The sequence below is a fragment of the Mobula birostris genome, chromosome 3 (genome assembly GCF_030028105.1).
Source record: "Mobula birostris isolate sMobBir1 chromosome 3, sMobBir1.hap1, whole genome shotgun sequence".
In the NCBI taxonomy this organism is placed as follows: Eukaryota; Metazoa; Chordata; class Chondrichthyes; order Myliobatiformes; family Myliobatidae; genus Mobula; species Mobula birostris.
The window spans coordinates 157202895-157220531 of NC_092372.1; the positions used below are offsets into that span (position 1 = coordinate 157202895).

Sequence of the window (17637 nt, forward strand, 5' to 3'; positions counted from 1 at the left end):
TTGTTGTGGTCATCTACTGTATTCAGTGCTCCCGGTATCACCCCCTGTATGTTGGTGAAACTCGATAGAGATTGGGAGACCATTTCATTGAGCACCTTCGCTCTGTCCGCCATAAAAAGGGGGATTTTCCAATAGCCCACCCATTTCAATTCTGCTCCCATTCCCATTCCGACATGTCAGTCCATGTTCTCCTCTACTGCCATGATGAGGTCACATTCAGGTTGGAGGAGCAACACCTTATATTCCAACCTGATGACAAATCAAGCAGGTCATTAATGACAGGCAAGTCAAAGAACTTCTACTGAGACCAAAGAAAATCACATGGAAGACATTGTGCCAGAGGCATTGTGGAATATCCAGCTGGTCTTTTGCAAACTTGAAACATGTAGCAATTTTTTTTTTTGGAGAGCAGCACCTCCATGGTGTCCTTAACTGAACACCATTCTTGTTCAGTGTTTTTCTTATAGTGAACATGTGAACACATTTTAGCACATTCCAGAGATTTCTGCAGGTCTTTTGCTGTTACCCTTGTGTTCTTTGTCACTTCCTTCAACATTGCATGTTGTGCTCTTGGTGTGATCTTTGCAGGTTGCCCACTTCTAGGGAGAATAGCAACAGTACTTAATCTTCTCCATTTGTAGACAATTTCTCTTACTGTGGACTGATGAACAGTCAGGTCTTTAGAAATGCTTATACAGTCTTTTTCAGCTTCATGCATCTCAGCAATTCTTCTTCTAAAGTCCTCTGAAAGTGGTATTGATCGGGGCATGTACACGTTACAGATCTTTCTTGAGAAGAGCAGGCTCAATCAGGAACATGACTTTGTGTATCTTTTTTTTCACATAGAGCTGTACATCTCTGCAACCCACACCTCCAATCTCATCTCATTGATTGGAACCCCTGATTCCAAATAGCTTTTATAGACCGCATTACCCAAGAAGTTCACATACTTTTTTTGAACCTAAACTGTGATAGTATAAGTGGTGTTTGTGTGTTTATTAGTTTAGGCAGATTGTGTTTGTCTATTATTGTGACTTAGATGAAAATCAGACCACATTTTATGAATAATTAATGCAGAAAAACCAGTTAATTGCAAAAGGCTCACAAACTTTTTCTTGCAACTGTAGTAAGCCATGATACATCAGGATCGGATGCTTTCTATGGTGATCTACAGAAATTGGTGAGAGTCTAGAAGAGCCAGACATTTTTAGCCTCCCAAGGAGGTAGAAATGCTGCTGTGCTTTCTTGGCCATGGTTAGACCACGATAGACTATGACTAATGATGTTTACATATAACGCTCAATCTCTCATCACTACTGATGCAAACAGATGTGTATGCACTGAACCCCTTCCTTAAGTCTATGACCAGTTCTTTTGTTTTGCTGACATTAATGGAAAGGTTATTGTCATTTCACCATGTCACTAAGTTCTCCATGCCCTTCCGTATTATGTCCCATTATTTGAGATGGAACCCACTAGTGTCATCTGCAAACTTGTAGATGGTGTTAAGAGCAAAATCTGGGCTCCCAGTTGGGCACGTATAGGGAGTATTCTTGACGATACAGCCTTGTGGAGAACCATTGTAGAAGATAATTGCGGCAGAGATGTTACTGTCTAATCTTAATCAGAAGCCAGGAAGTCAAGGATACAGTTGCAAACAAGGTGTTGATTTCTGGACCTGGAGCCAAGAGCAGTCTCATATAATGCCCTTATTATTCATATACTCAAGGGCAAGGAAAATGGCATTCGTCATAGACCAATTTCAGGAGTATGCAAATAGCATTGTATAAGAGCTGCCTGGGAAACTGCAGTTAGTGTGTGCTGTGGCTATACAGGTAAGATACATTAATATGGTTTCTCAATCTGCGTGTGCTGCAACTAAAACTACAAAAAAGGTCCCTAATTGTACTATGATATCCAAGGCCTCAACAATCTCTTAACAATCTAGGATAGATGCCATCAGGCTCTGAGGACTCATCCATCATGTTCTTCAAAAGCCCCAATATCCCCTCCTTTGCCATGACACATGCCCTCAAAAACCCTTCCCAATCTCACTATCCTCCACAACAACCTCCTCAGTGAATACCAGAGTATTGCTTTAGTACCTTGCCCATTTCTTCTGTCTCTAAGCATACATTTCTTGTCCTTGAGTGGTCTTTCCCTCTCCCGAGATGTCCTTGCTTTTAATGTATAAAATACCTTGACTCACTAAGGGCACTTTTGGTCCCGTTTAGCCCTCCTGATTCCATTTAAATTCTCTCCTGCTGCCTTCATGTTCCTCAAAAGCCCTGCCCAATATCAGTTTCCTAAACTTCATATACTTTCTTTTTGCTTTTTGACTAATTTGCAATGTCTCTCAACATCCATGGTTCCCAACCCTTGTCATTGTATCTATTCCTCATAGGAACATACTGACAAGCTGTCCTTTAAATAACTCATAATCTATGTAATGCCATTCTACGACGCAAAATTGCATCAGGTGGGTATTTGTCAAGAAATGAGAGTTGAAAAAAAAAGTATTACTAAGTCACATAAATTTCGCTAAGAGCAAATTCTCAGATTCTTTGGTAGTGATTTTCTGAATTGCATAAGGACAAATTTCCATAAAGTTGAATGTCTTTCCCAACTGCAATAACACAGGGATAAGCAGTATAGTTAAGTATTCTGATCACCACCAAAACTGATGTTGGTGCTGTTTCTGGTTAACTAAACTTTTAACTGCAAACAGACCTGAAGAGGGTGCATTTCTGGATAATGTTTTATTTAGCAAAATTTTACAAATCAATAATAGCTGGAGCATATGTAATATGGACATTTTAAAACCATGTATTTGCAGCACAGAGTTGTGCAGCATTTCTAAAATTGAAAATTAGTTGCATAAATCAGAGCCATATCCCAAAAAGAGTGAATGGGTGATAACAAAATATCATGAATATTTATAAATCAAAGCACACGTTACATATAGCAATTACACGGCTGAGTAACCATTTTTTGGCACAAAAGAAAAACAGTATCCTATTGCCTTGGCTTTGAATTGTTTATTTCTGACTACTAATTAGAAAAGATATCAATATAGTTATTTCAAATCCTCCAGCATTTTTGTAAATTCTTCCCTCTTGAAATACAAACGAACCACCAAACTGTCAAAAGTTTTCAAATGGGTGATCGTATTGAATTGAAATTAGTGCCCATTTGGATAATTGCAATGGAATATTTAGTCAAAACGTAGAGCAGAAAGCTGGGCCTGCAATTGAACTGTTTAACCACTGCACATACATCAATATATTCACTATATTTCCTCATAGTTATAAGATTACAATGACATACTGTACAGAGGTACCATCTTATGCAAAACTTACCAAAGAGTAAAAGGATTCCATAGTTTGAATTATAGTACACTAATCGTTTGGAACAAAGCAATTTAAACAGTTCTGAATATAATAGCTTACTCAAAGTATCTAATTCGTAAAAGTCAACTTTATTGGATATGCATAAGGAAATAAATATCAACAAAAGAATTTATTTAATAAACTTCAAAGAAACACTTCTACAGTCCTAAACAGTTTTGCAATGATCATCGGCCACAACCAAAAGTTTTATTCCATTCTTCATATAGCTCCAGGTCTTTCGCAGATACACTGGGCCGAACATTTACAAAAGCATTTTTAAAATCTATGAATGTAATAGGCCGAACTTGTTCTCGTGTGATAGTAGAGATGTCTGCGATATGAATGCTACGAATTGGCCCCAAGGCTGCCTCACGACAAAGTTGAGCCATGTCAGCTCCTGAAAACCCCTCAGACTGTTCAATGATTAGCTCCAATTCCTCTTGGCTCAGGGAGCAGTTTTCACAAGACATCAGGTTCACTACTATATGCCTCCTTGCTGAACTTTCAGGCAGAGGGATGTACAGTCTTTTGACCAAACGTCTACGAGCTGCCTCATCAATTTCTTGAGGGCGATTTGTGGCTCCCACCACAAGAATACGATCATCTGCTGAAGTAGCAGCTCCATCCAATTGCACCAAAAACTCAGTTTTTATTCGACGAGAAGAATCATGCTCCCCATCAACACGTTGTGATAAAAGAGAGTCAATCTCATCAATGAAGATAACTGCAGGCTGGTGGCAGCGTGCTACAGCAAACATTGCACGTACCATTTTTTCACCCTCTCCAACCCACTTAGAAGTCAATGATGAAGCACTAATACTAAAGAAAGTAGCTCCTGACTGACAAGCAATGCACTTACCAATTAGAGTTTTCCCTGTTCCAGGGGGGCCAAATAAAAGGATTCCCTTGGGTGGACCACGGAGTCCTGTGAAGATATCTGGTCTAAGCATTGGCCAAACAACTATCTCCTTAATTGTTGCTTTAGCAAAATCCAACCCAGCTATATCATCCCAGTTCACTGGGGGACCATGGTCCATGATCTCACTCATAATTAATTGAATCATCTTTGGCTCAAGGTTCTTCAAACGCTCATCCACTGGTTGGGAAGGTTCAAAAGAACTGTTTCCATGAGGCAAAGACATTCCACCATTTTCATCACTGTTATCCTGTTTTGAAACTGGAGAAACAAACTTGCCAAACAAACCACGAGACCTGACCGTGCCCAGTGATTTCTTTAAGTTATTGTTTGTTGTTGCTGTTGTTAAAGGCAGCCGTTGAGGTGGATTGCCGCATTTTTTCAATTGCTCAACATGCAGTTGCTCTTTAGCAGTTTTAAAAGTAACCATGCATCTCTCATCAGTGGCACATGCATCACTTCTCATGCTCTTGGTCATGCTGTCAAAACTTTTTTGATTAATATTGGTCCAACTTTGATTTTGAAAATGTCCGTATGACATGTAATTATACGAATCATTGCCTCCACTGCTGGATAAAGAGGAAGACTTCCTTTTTGATATAGTACTAGAAGGTACAGGGGGCGATTTGTTATCAAGAGTCAAACATTGTTCAGAAACAGTGCCTCTCTGACTTGCCAGAGGTCCAGAACAATTTGTCACTTTGCTTAGTTTCAGCAGGGGACTATTATGGATACTTCTACAAGATGCTAATGTGGAAGTGCTTGAGGAACCTAAAGCATTCATCTCATCATTCCCTGGATTAGCAATCAATGGATTTTGCACCTTTTTCATTCCTGCAAAGGCAGTAATTGTGGATGAGGTATTTGGAAAATTATTTCCAACTATGTTTCGGGAAGGCATTTCAGCAGGCGAAATAAAAATTTTAGATACCGAAGATTCTGTATCAGTGGAAGATATAGGTTCCATTTTATGATGGTCTGAACTTGATTTGTGATTAATTTTCCCAACCACAGTTGAAACATCAGCTGCTGATATTAGCAGATCCTTCGCTTTATTGCCGGACTTAAACATCTCCTGAACACATCTTAATTTGCAAACGTCGTCTGTCGTCAAAGACGACTGCCACCGGCTACTTTCATTTCTCTGACACTTTGATAAACTCAGAGCACTGTCAGCATAATTATTCAACCCAATTTCTGCATTGTCTGAATCAATAATGGCTGCATACTTTTCAGTACATCTCCTAAATATGCTAGCAGTACACTGTTCAGAGATGTCAGCATTTGCCCATGCATATTGCAACTGCATTAGATGCCCACGATAAGCATCTGCCTTCTGTCCAGGGGAGCAATCATTGGATATTATATTGAAGTAATGCTTCTGCCATTCACTGAGGTGCAGTGCATCATGAGACTGCATCTTACTAAACCTGCACAGAAGAAAACAAAAAATAGCATTTCTAGAATTACAAAAACCGTAACTTTGATTCACAACATCATTCTCTCAAGATTTTTTACCCTGCATAAAAATAACTGCCTAAACCAACAGAGCTGCCTTTCAAACTTGCTTTAGAGATCACTTTGACCAGTTGACAACTTTAAATCATAAGTGGATCTATACCCAATATGAAGGAGCACTGCTATTAAACAAAAGGCCTTATAACCTTTAAATGAAACCGGTTACATGAGTACTATAAAGTCCTGCCGACCTTTCACAATCGAGAACCACTATTGCATCCTCACGTCACTGCCCAGTGCTCTCCCTCTTTTTCCCTCTCTCAACCCCTTCCTGATTTCACTTTCTGACTCTATCAATCCCCCCATGTATACCACTGTTTCTACCCACCCCTTATTCCCCTACCCATCTTCCCTTGCAAATTCACTTCTCTATTCTCATCCTCTCCACTCCTAGTCTTCCCTGTTCCTCCCAACTTTATTCCTCACTCCTTCTGACCATTACATCTCTCCTTCTGACCGTTCAACTCCTCCCATATTCACCATACCTCCCACTTTCTCTATTTTCACACCCACCTTTCCGTTTAAGCCTTTCCCTACCCCATTCTCCCACATTGCATCTCCCCACTCACCCCTCCCTCCACTCTGCATTGCCTCTCCCTTCTTGCCACTCTCTGCCCTTCTTCCCTTCACCTAGCACCACTCTCTCCTTTCCTTATCCCCTCCCTCCTTTCCTCCCCCACGTCCCCCTCTTCTAATTCTCTCCTTCCTTCCCACCCACCATGCTCCCACCTCATCCCCTCCATTCCCAGTGCCCTTTGAAGCTTTCTCCTCTCCTCATTTTGATGTTCCCCTCTCCCCTTCGGTGCCCCCTCCTTCACGTTCCCTCCACATTCTCTTCCTCCTGCCCTCTCCTCATTCATTCATTCACCTTCCCACTTACCGACGCTGCCTCCCTCACCCTCAGCTCTGCAGCCGCCCAAGCCCGCCCTCCGAAAGGCGCGCCACTAACAACGGTCGCTCTCCGAGAGGCAAGATGGTCGTGTCGGAGTCCCGTGGTCGCGCGCCACCCGGCGGCGGGCGGCGGGCGGCGGGAAGGACAGGCGAGCCAGCGGGCGATCAACCTGCGAATGCAGCGTGCAAACCGCCGATATTCCCAGTCTCTAACTCCCGAGAGACTAAGATATGTTACCAATGACGTTACTGTATGCACAAAAGAACATCAAAAGGAAAGTGAAATATAAAAATGCAGAAAATACTATTTAAGTGTTTGCTGAAGAAGAAATTGTTAAAAGGTAGGTATGATATTGATAAATTAAAGCAGGAGATTGACCATTCAAAATATTTATACTAATGTTTTCACTGAACCGCACTGGGTGCGAATAATGGTCTATACCAGCATTCCGTTACTGGATTTATACATTATTATGTTAAAAGTGTTAGAAAATGTCCTGGTTGTGAAATGTTTATACACACAGACCATTAAGGATTGCATTCTCTGAGTGAACTGAATAAACTGAAAGCACCTTCCTACCTCAATGTCCCATGAACTCAAACTCCCTCCACACTATTCCTTGAGCCACACATTTACCTATCTGAACTTGTTGACCTGTGCCAATTTGTATGTGGCTGAGGTAACAATTCAGGGAATATTACCTTGTTGATTCTGCATTTTAATTTAGACCCACAACTGCTCAAATTCGCTCAGCAGAATCTCTTTCCTTGTTCTTCCTACATTGTTCTTACATGGATCATAACAATTGGGTTTTTCCCTTCTCACTCCAAATTCTTTTTGCAGATTAGGCGAGATGTCCTAAACCCTGGCACCATGCAGACAACACAGCCTTCAAGCCTCTTGATCCTTGCAAAAGATAACATGTCTATTCTCCTAACTATACCATCTCCAACTATAACTACATTTCTCTCCTTTCTCCCTCCTCCCCCCTTGAATGGCTCTCTGAACCACAGTGTCACAGTTCAGTTGTTCATCCTTCCTATAGCCCCACACTCATCCTCACAGACAGCAACAATCTCAGACCTTTGAGCAAAATCAAAGGCTGAGGCTCCTCCAGCACTACCGCTTGGATTCCCTTACCTGCCCCACTCACAGTCAAACATCGTCCCGGGCCACAGACCGCACATGAAGTAGTTAATCTAATGGGTATGACTGCCTTCTGAAACACAATGCCCAGATAACTCTCTCCCTCCCTAATATATTGCAGTGTTTCAAGCTCAGATTCCGGGTCATCTACGTTGAGCCTGAGTTCCCCTAGCAACCAACACTTACTGCAGCTGTGATCTCCAGGAACCACTATGGAGTCCACCAGCTTCCAAATTATGCAGCTACAATACATCACCTTATCATGCATCTAATTGGTTTAACTTTTTGTAACTTGGTATCTTTTTAGTTAACTAGTATTAAAAAAACTTACCTGTTTTTACCTCCTCTCACCATTGCCTCCTTGCTGAGGCCTCTCATCTTAGACTTATCCACTCACACAGAATGGTTGGTCCAAAATAGTCGACACAATCATGACTAACAAGAAAAGCCAAAGAGAGGACATATATAAATGAGCAAAAATTAGTGGGAAGTTAGAGGATTTGGAAGCTTTTAAAAACCAACAGCAACTAAAAAGTCATGAAGAAGGTAAGGATGGAATGTGAATGTAAGCTGGTCAACAATATTAAAGGGGATACCAAAAGTTTCTTCAGACACATAAAGTGTAAAAGAGAGGCAAAAGTGGATATCAGACTGCTAAAAATTGATGCAGTTTTCATTGTGGAAGGCTCTAGCAGTATGGTGGAAGTTCTAGATGTTAGGGGTCATGAAGTGAGTGAAGCTACCATTACTAGGGAGGAGGTTCTTGGGAAACTGAAAGGTCTGAGGAAAGATAAGTCACCTGGACTGGATGGTGTACACCTCAGGGTTCTGAAAGGGGACGCTAAAAAGATTGTGGGGTTATTAGTAATGACCTTTTGAGAATCACCAGAATCGAGAATGGTTCCTGAAGACTGGAAAATTGCAAATATCCATCCACTCTTCAAGAAGGGAGAGAGGCAGAAGAAAGGAAACTATAGGTCAGTGGCTGGGAAGATGTTGGAGTCGATTATTAAGGATGGGGTCTCAGGGTACTAGGAGACACATTGTAAAATAGACCACAGTCAGCATGGTTAAGGGAAAATCTTGCCTGACAAATCTGTTGGAATTCTTTGAAGAAATAACAAGCAGGATAGACGAAAAAGAATAGGTTGATGTTGTGTGTTTGGATTTTCAGAAGGCTTTTGACAAGGTGCCATATATGAGGCTGCTTAACAAGCTAAAAGCCCATGGTATTACAGGAATGATTCTAGCTTGGATAAAGCACTAGCTGATTGCCAGGTGGCAAAGAGTGGGAATAAAGGGCAGTATTTCTGGTTGGCAGTCGGTGACTAGTGATGACACATATGGCAGTGATTTGGATGATGGAATTGACAGCTTTGTTCCAAAGGTTGCAGATCATATGAAGATAAGTGGAGGGGCAGGTAGTTTTGAAGAAGTAGAGAGACTACAGAAGGACCGAGACAGATAGGAAAATAGGCAAAGAAATGGCAGATGGAATCCAGTGTTGGGAAGTGAATGGTCATGCACTTTGGTAGAAGAAATGAAAAGGTTAACTATTTTGTAAATGGAGAGAAAATACAAAAAACAGATGCCAAAAGACTTGAAAGTCCTTGTGCAGGATTCCCTAAAGGTTAATTTGCAGGTTAAGTCTGTGGTGAGGAAGGCAAATGCAACATTAGCATTAATTTCAAGAAGACTAGAATATAAAAGCAAGGATGTAATGTTAAGACTTTATAAAGTACTGGTACTCCCTTATTTGGAGTATTGTGAGCAGTTTTGGCCTCTTTATCTTAGAAAGTAGGTTCACAAAAATGATTCTAGGATTGAATGCTTTTTCTGTAAGAAGAACATTTGTTGGCTCTGGACCTGCATTCAATGAAATTCAGAGGAATGAGGGGTTACCTCATTGAAACCTATTAAATGATGTAAGGGTGGATATGGAGAGGATGTTTCCTATAATAGGAGAATCTATGACTAGAGGATACAGCTTCAGAATGGGGGGAAAGTATTCCCCCCCCCAGAAGTTTTCATGTTTTATTGTTTTACAACATGGATTTAAATTGGCTTTTTTTTTGTACATTGATCAACAGAAAAAGACTCTTTCATTGGAAAGTGAAACCAGATCTCTACAGAGTGATCTAAATGAATTACAAATATAAAACACAAAATAATTGATTGCATAAGTGTTCATCCCCTTTTATCAGACACACCAAATCATCACTGATGCAGCCAATTAGTTTTACAAGTCACATAATTAGTTAAATGGAGATCACCTGTGTGTAGTTAAGGTGTTTGAATTGATTGTAAAATAAAGATACATGTATGGCGAAGGTCTACCTAGACACTGTGCAGTCCAAAGCACTTAAACTCTGTTGTGGAGCTTTTAGAACAATATCCGTCCCTGCATTATATGTGGAGATGGGAGAAATGCCTCTACATTCAAGATGAGTTCAGTTGTGCCTGCAGTATTGGGCAAAACTAAATGGCTTCAATCAGAGCTGTCCATCAAAATGTCTTTTACAGGGTAAGTTGGAGCACCAAAGTAAAATTAAAAGATATTCATTTTTAGATTTGGTTAATAATTGGGCTGTGAAATTGAAACTGATTGAGGAAGGCATAGCTGACCAAATTTGCTCGCCACCGTTCCTTTTTGGCTTTTACCAGAACCAGAAGTAGACCTATTCCTCCTTTTTCAGCTTCAAGGAAGCAGAGCAATTTCAACAGTGTTGATCATAAATGAATATTTAAATAATAAATGGGGATCTTATCTGAATATTTTTACTGATGACGGAATGGACCCAGAGAGCAGTAAGGCAGGATTTGGGATATACATGTCTCAACTTGGAGTTAAGATTGGTCACCGGGTTTCAGGTGGTGTTTCTGTCTTTGCAACAGAATTATTAGCAATCCTCTGGGCCTTATGCTGGATAGAAGACTCTTGACCATCCAGGGTTATCATCTGTTCAGATTCTATTGCTGCCTTAGAGGCTACAAAAGAGAATAAATCAAAAGCTCATCCTGACATAGTTATTGAGTTTCTCTTAGTTATGTTTAGAGTAGGGAAGATGGGTTGTGAAGTCAGATTTACATGGATACCTGGGCATTTTGGGTGGAGGGAAATGAAATTGTGGATGGCATTGCAAAAGTCTTCCTTAGAGACCAGGCAAGTAGAAATTAGAGTGCCCCTAGGCAGAGCAGAATTCAGTAGTAGGATAAAAGTATAGAGAAGAAGTGGCAGGAGAATTGGAAAAATGAATTAAAGGGAAGGTATTTCTTTTCTAATCACCCACTAGTTAAAAAGGTCTCAGACTGTTATTCTTTAAATCCTAGAGATATGGTGAAATAACAAGACTTAGGTCGGGGCATTGTGGGCTAAACTATTATTTAAAGATAATAGGAAAATATCCTACTGGATTATGTGACTGTGGTAGTTCAGAGACTGTTCAGCATGTTTTGCTGAGTTGTAATCGATATAAAATTGAAAGAAGCATATTGTTCAAGAGGCTGTCTGACATAAATGTATTTTGTTTTTCTATTAAATCCTTGCTGGGCCACCAAGAGAACCACCATCTGATTGAAGAGTTTATTATTGGGTTTGTATGTGCGACTAGTTTATATTCGAGAATTTAAGTTTTTTGAAATTCTATAATTAAATATACATCCTGCAGAGTGCAGTATTATACCTAGATACATCTAAACTGCCGGAAATAGAAGAAGAAGGAGGTCCAACTGGCATGTTGCTTGGCTCATTGGACTTCAGGGAGGAGTGGTGGTTGGTGGCGCTGGCTGTGAATGGCGTGGGGATGTTAGGAAATAGTGTAGATTCAGGTAGGGGGAAGGATCTGGAAAAGGAACTGCAAATGGAGGGCTTGAGTGTGGGTGGGTTGGTGGGAGGAGGTTGGAATGAAGTTGAATCCAGATCTGGAAAATAGAAAAAGGTATATAATATTGGAATGATTTCAAGTGATGGAGAGGAAGGGCTGGATATTTTGGGGAAAAAAAAGAAAGGCTTCAAGGTATTGTTTAAATTTGGCCTGGAACAGCCTTCTTCCATCAATCCCATTAAATTAATTACAGAGTTAGTTAGCTATAGAAAATATAGATTGTTTACGTGCAAGAGGAGGGAAGGTGTTATTTGTTTGTAAGGATAAAAAGCAGTGTGAGAATGCATTATGATCAAAGGCTTTACTTGGCAAAAAGATTACCTATGTTGCCGTAACGGATGTTCGAGTGGAAATTTCAATAGAAGAGGTTAAATCCCATTTATTGGGAGGCAAGCTTAAGGAGGTAAAGCGATTGCAAGTAGTCAGAAGTGGGGAAAGGATCGATAGTTTATCTGTTTTGATGAAGTGAAGCTCCCTGATCAAGTTAGTTTGGGCAGCGGCAGCGCCAGAGATTTTTTTCTTGTTGGTGCTACAGTGGGGCTGAATTACTCAGTGATGGTACTGAGGGATGTACCCTATGGTAATATGTATTTGCAAGGCCAGATGCGTGGCGTTCAAAAGACAGTTTCAAGCATTATGTGCCTACTATAAATGCCTCTGTTGATTCACAAGCAACAGCAATTGATAAGTATAATATAGAAGTAAACTGTGACAGTATCAACAGCATCGGAGACAACTCGAGCTACACAGAGCATAAACAAACAAACCAACAGAGCATCCAACCCACAGCACACAATGTGAATCATGCACCAATCCTGCAATCAACATCAAATACGTGCTTTTCAACTGAAAAACACAACACTAACCCACAATATCCACTGCTATTCGCATTACAATGCCAAAAGATACACTGTTAGTAAAGTCAAATAAGGCAAACAACAGATGCAAGGCTTTACCAGGAGTTGGACAAATCATAATCTGACCATGCAATACCTCAATTAATTTGGTTACTATTTAAAACAAAAATCAACAGAATCACTGCTTGGAAGTCTAAGCAAAACCAGTAGGCTTAATAGCAGTAAATGTAATCGTTTAGGATTTGCAGGAAACATAAGGACTATGGGGTATCCACCACAAAATGATGATAATAATCAGCATTAATCTTGACCCAAATTTTAAAAAAAATCAACTGCACTCACCATTGATGTTTGCAGAGAAGCACAATCCATCTGTTGTTGTGATTGGTGGTGAAAGCATCAATGATTTTCTGGTTGTCAAGTGCTTTGGTCCTCCGGCTGTTTATGGCCAACAGGGCCAAGTTGCTGTTCCGAGCATCGCCGCTGCTATTCCTTAGGTAGTTTTTGAGGCATCTGAGGCAAGAGAAACTCCGTTTGCATGAAGCAGATGTCACAGGTAGAGTCAGTGATATACAGATTAGTTTGTATAAATCTGTAAATGCATTGCGGTAGGGTCTCATTGGAGCTAGAAATTCCACTGTTTCGTTCACTGTCTGTCCTTGCTAGAGACTCAACCACAGCTCTCATATACTCACGTTTTTCTTGGACAATCTTTGCATGTCCTTTGTCAAGCATATTTCCCTATCTTGAACCGTCTTGTTTTCTCAATCTGAATTCGGCCTATGCCTCCATAGCAAACTTCTGAGCGGCACTTACATGGTAGGTTTTGAAAGCTGTTGTAGCTTTCCGCCATTTGTGGTAACTGGTGACAGTGAAGGTAGACTCAGAATGGAACCCATGTCCTCCACATAGGTATTGCCTGCATGCGAAGCAGAACATAGTATCTTTTGTGATGGAATATTCCAGTCAGTCAAACCAGCCACGAATAAAACTCCTTTGCTGATTGCCAAACTGTTGCGAGCAGTGAAGGGTACTTTTTCAATGCTGGCTGACGGGGTTCTTCCTCAGGCTGCTGGCTAACATCGCTAACGGTATTCCCACTTGCACGAAGAGCAGCGTCATCTGCATTCTCTTCTGAATCCCACTCCATTTCTTGTTCCTCTTCGCCCTCATACTCCTTCGATGAACTGCTGTCGTCTTCATCCCCACTTACTACTTTCTGCATGTCACTTTCAATTAAGACAGGCTCAGACTGAGGCACCACTGATTCTTCTGGACGAGGTTGTTTTCTCAGGAAAAATCGATCCATTTTTCACGTTGCCAAAATAATGCACATGCCAGGCCCACGCGAGCTTGTAAAAGAACTGAGTGTGTGTGTGTGTGTGTAGAACCGTTAGTCTCGTGAGACCATGGATCTGCGCCTGAATGTATACAGATGAGAGTGAGTGACATCACCACCTTAAGTGATCTTAAATTGGCTTAACTGGTCTGAGGACAGCAACGGCAAGACATTGACAACGAACAAATAAGCAGAAGTGTAGAGTGGATCTGACAGAGTTTATAACTTCATTGCTGCGTGGGTGCTACGGTAATTACATAGAAACATAGAAAATAGGTGCAGAAGTAGGCCATTCGGCCCTTCAAGCCTGCACCGCCATTTATTATGATCATGGCTGATCATCCAACTCAGAACCCCGCCCCAGCCTTCCCTCCATACCCCCTGATCCCTGTAGCCACAAGGGCCATATCTAACTCCCTCTTAAATATAGCCAATGAACTGGCCTCAACTGTTTCCTGTGGCAGAGAATTCCACAGATTCACCACTTTCTGTGTGAAGAAGTTTTCCCTAATCTCGGTCCTAAAAGGCTTCCCCTTTATCCTCAAACTGTGACCCCTTGTCCTGGACATCTCCAACATCGGGAACAATCTTCCTGCATCTAGCCTGTCCAATCCCTTTAGGATTTTATACATTTCAATCAGATCCCCCCTCAATCTTCTAAATTCCAACGAGTACAAGCCCATTTCATCCAGTCTTTCTTCATATGAAAGTCCTGCCATCCCAGGAATCAATCTGGTGAACCTTCTTTGTACTCCTTCTATGGCAAGGATGTCTTTCCTCAGATTAGGGGACCAAAACTGCACACAATACTCCAGGTGTGGTCTCACCAAGGCCTTGTACAACTGCTGTAGTACCTCCCTGCTCCTGTACTCGAATCCTCTCGCTATAAATGCCAGCATACCATTCGCCTTTTTCACCGCCTGCTGTACCTGCATGCCCACTTTCAATGACTGGTGTATAATGACACCCAGGTCTCGTTGCACCTCCCCTTTTCCTAATCGGCCACCATTCAGATAATAATCTGTTTTCCTATTTTTACCACCAAAGTGGATAACTTCACATTTATCCACATTAAATTGCATCTGCCATGAATTTGCCCACTCACCCAACCTATCCAAGTCACTCTGCATCCTCTTAGCATCCTCCTCACAGCTAACACTGCCACCCAGCTTCGTGTCATCCGCAAACTTGGAGATGCTGCATTTAATTCCCTCATCCAAGTCATTAATATATATTGTAAACAACTGGGGTCCCAGAACTGAGCCTTGTGGTACCCCACTAGTCACCGCCTGCCATTCTGAAAAGGTCCCGTTTATTCCCACTCTTTGCTTCCTGTCTGCTAACCAATTCTCCATCCACATCAATACCTAACCCCCAATACCGTGTGCTTTAAGTTTGCACACTAATCTCCTGTGTGGGACCTTGTCAAAAGCCTTTTGAAAATCCAAATATACCACATCCACTGGTCCTATCCACTCTACTAGTTACATCCTCAAAAAATTCTATGAGATTCGTCAGACATGATTTTCCTTTCACAAATCCATGCTGACTTTGTCCGATGATTTCACCACTTTCCAAATGTGCTGTTATCACATCTTTGATAACTGACTCCAGCAGTTTCCCCACCACCGACGTTAGGCTAACCGGTCTATAATTCCCTGGTTTCTCTCTCCCTCTTTTTTTAAAAAGTGGGGTTACATTAGCCACCCTCCAATCCTCAGGAACTAGTCCAGAATCTAACGAGTTTTGAAAAATTATCACTAATGCATCCACTATTTCTTGGGCTACTTCCTTAAGCACTCTAGGATGCAGACCATCTGGCCCTGGGGATTTATCTGCCTTCAATCCCTTCAATTTACCTAACACCACTTCCTTACTAACATGTATTTCGCTCAGTTCCTCCATCTCACTGGACCCTCTGTCACCTACTATTTCTGCAAGATTATTTATGTCCTCCTTAGTGAAGACAGAACCAAAGTAATTATTCAATTGGTCTGCCATGTCCTTGCTCCCCATAATCAATTCACCTGTTTCTGTCTGCAGGGGACCTACATTTGTCTTTACCAGTCTTTTCCTTTTTACATATCTATAAAAGCTTTTACAGTCAGTTTTTATGTTCCCTGCCAGTTTTCTCTCATAATCTTTTTTCCCCTTCCTAATTAAGCCCTTTGTCCTCCTCTGCCGAACTCTGAATTTCTCCCAGTCCTCAGGTGAGCCACTTCCTCTGGCTAATTTGTATGCTTCTTCTTTGGAATTGATACTATCCCTAATTTCTCTTGTCAGCCACGGGTGCACTACCTTCCTTGATTTATTCTTTTGCCAAACTGGGATGAACAATTGTTGTAGTTCATCCATGCAACCTTTAAATGCTTGCCATTGCATATCCAGCGTCAATCCTTTAAGTGTCATTTGCCAGTCTATCTTAGCTAATTCACGTCTCATACCTTCAAAGTCACCCCTCTTTAAGTTCAGAACCTTTGTTTCTGAATTAACTATGTCACTCTCCATCTTAATGAAGAATTCCACCATATTATGGTCACTCTTACCCAAGGGGCCTCTCACGACAAGATTGCTAATTAACCCTTCCTCATTGCTCAAAACCCAGTCCAGAATAGCCTGCTCTCTAGTTGGTTCCTCGACATGTTGGTTCAAAAAACCATCCCGCATACATTCCAAGAAATCCTCTTCCTCAGCACCTTTACCAATTTGGTTCACCCAATCTACATGTAGATTGAAGTCACCCATTATAACTGCTGTTCCTTTATTGCACACATTTCTAATTTCCTGTTTAATACCATCTCTGACCTCACTACTACTGTTAAGTGGCCTGTACACAACTCCCACCAGCGTCTTCTGCCCCTTAGTGTTACGCAGCTCTTGAGGGTGCTGTTTCACTAGATCAACTGGAGAAACAAGCTGTATTCAAAACTATACAGAGAAAGCAAAGCAGCTGCAATTCGTATGTGAAATTTCAGTTAATTTCTTGGTGGTGCTACGCAGGTGCTATTGCAATTTCTGCTGGGGCTATGGCCCCAGCTAACACCACCTTAGCGCCGCCCCTGAATTTGGGGTATGTTAGTTATAACGTACAACCTTGTATTCCACCTCTGCTTAGATGTTACAAATGTTAAAGGTTTGGGCATGTTATGTCAGTATGTCGTGGGAACCTAAGGTAGTAAGTGTGGTGGATAACGCACGTATGAAGATTGTGAAGGCATAAAATTTAAATATTGTAATCACAGAGGAGAACAGAGTGCAGCTTATAGAGGATGTGAAGTGCTTAAGAATGCAGCTGAAGTTCAACAGGTTAATGTACAATTAGGTGTGTCTTGTGCAGAGGCCTTGCAAAAAGTTAAACTGAACCTTGATAAAGTATTACCAGTCAGAAAACAGAATGTGAAGTCAGAAGCTATATGTCAACATCATAGGTCTATCACTAAAGATACTAGTTGATAAAATGAAGTTGGTAATGTTTGTAACGGATGAGATGAATTGTACTACTCATTTATGAAGTTGGTAATGTTTGTAACGGATGAGATGAATTGTACTACTCAGATATCTAGTCATACTGAGAAAATTAAAATTATTGTGAAATGTATCTGGGTATAGCTGGTATCATGTGGGAAGTTGTAAATGAAACTGATGGGTGAAATATCTGTATCTCAGTCTCCTGTGATGGTACATAATGTGACTAGG

General features: G+C 41.1%; 1 protein-coding gene and 1 long non-coding RNA gene across 3 annotated transcripts in view; one reads left to right on the top strand and one right to left on the bottom strand.

The window, feature by feature from the left end:
* Positions 1-2796: 2796 nt before the first annotated feature.
* On the bottom strand, positions 2797-6741 carry fignl1 (fidgetin-like 1). Its single transcript, XM_072252005.1, has 2 exons — positions 6704-6741; positions 2797-5735 (listed from the first exon to the last, which is right to left on the bottom strand). The coding sequence occupies exon 2, from the start codon at positions 5723-5725 to the stop codon at positions 3575-3577; it is 2151 nt and encodes a 716-aa protein (XP_072108106.1). The 5' UTR covers positions 5726-5735; positions 6704-6741; the 3' UTR covers positions 2797-3574.
* Positions 6742-6878: 137 nt separating this feature from the next.
* LOC140195365 (uncharacterized) overlaps positions 6879-17637 on the top strand; it is a 29062-nt gene continuing 18303 nt past the window's right edge. For both annotated transcript variants that reach the window (XR_011885439.1, XR_011885440.1), the window contains exon 1: positions 6879-7055. This is a non-coding gene — a long non-coding RNA (uncharacterized lncRNA). The remainder of the gene's footprint in view (positions 7056-17637) is intronic.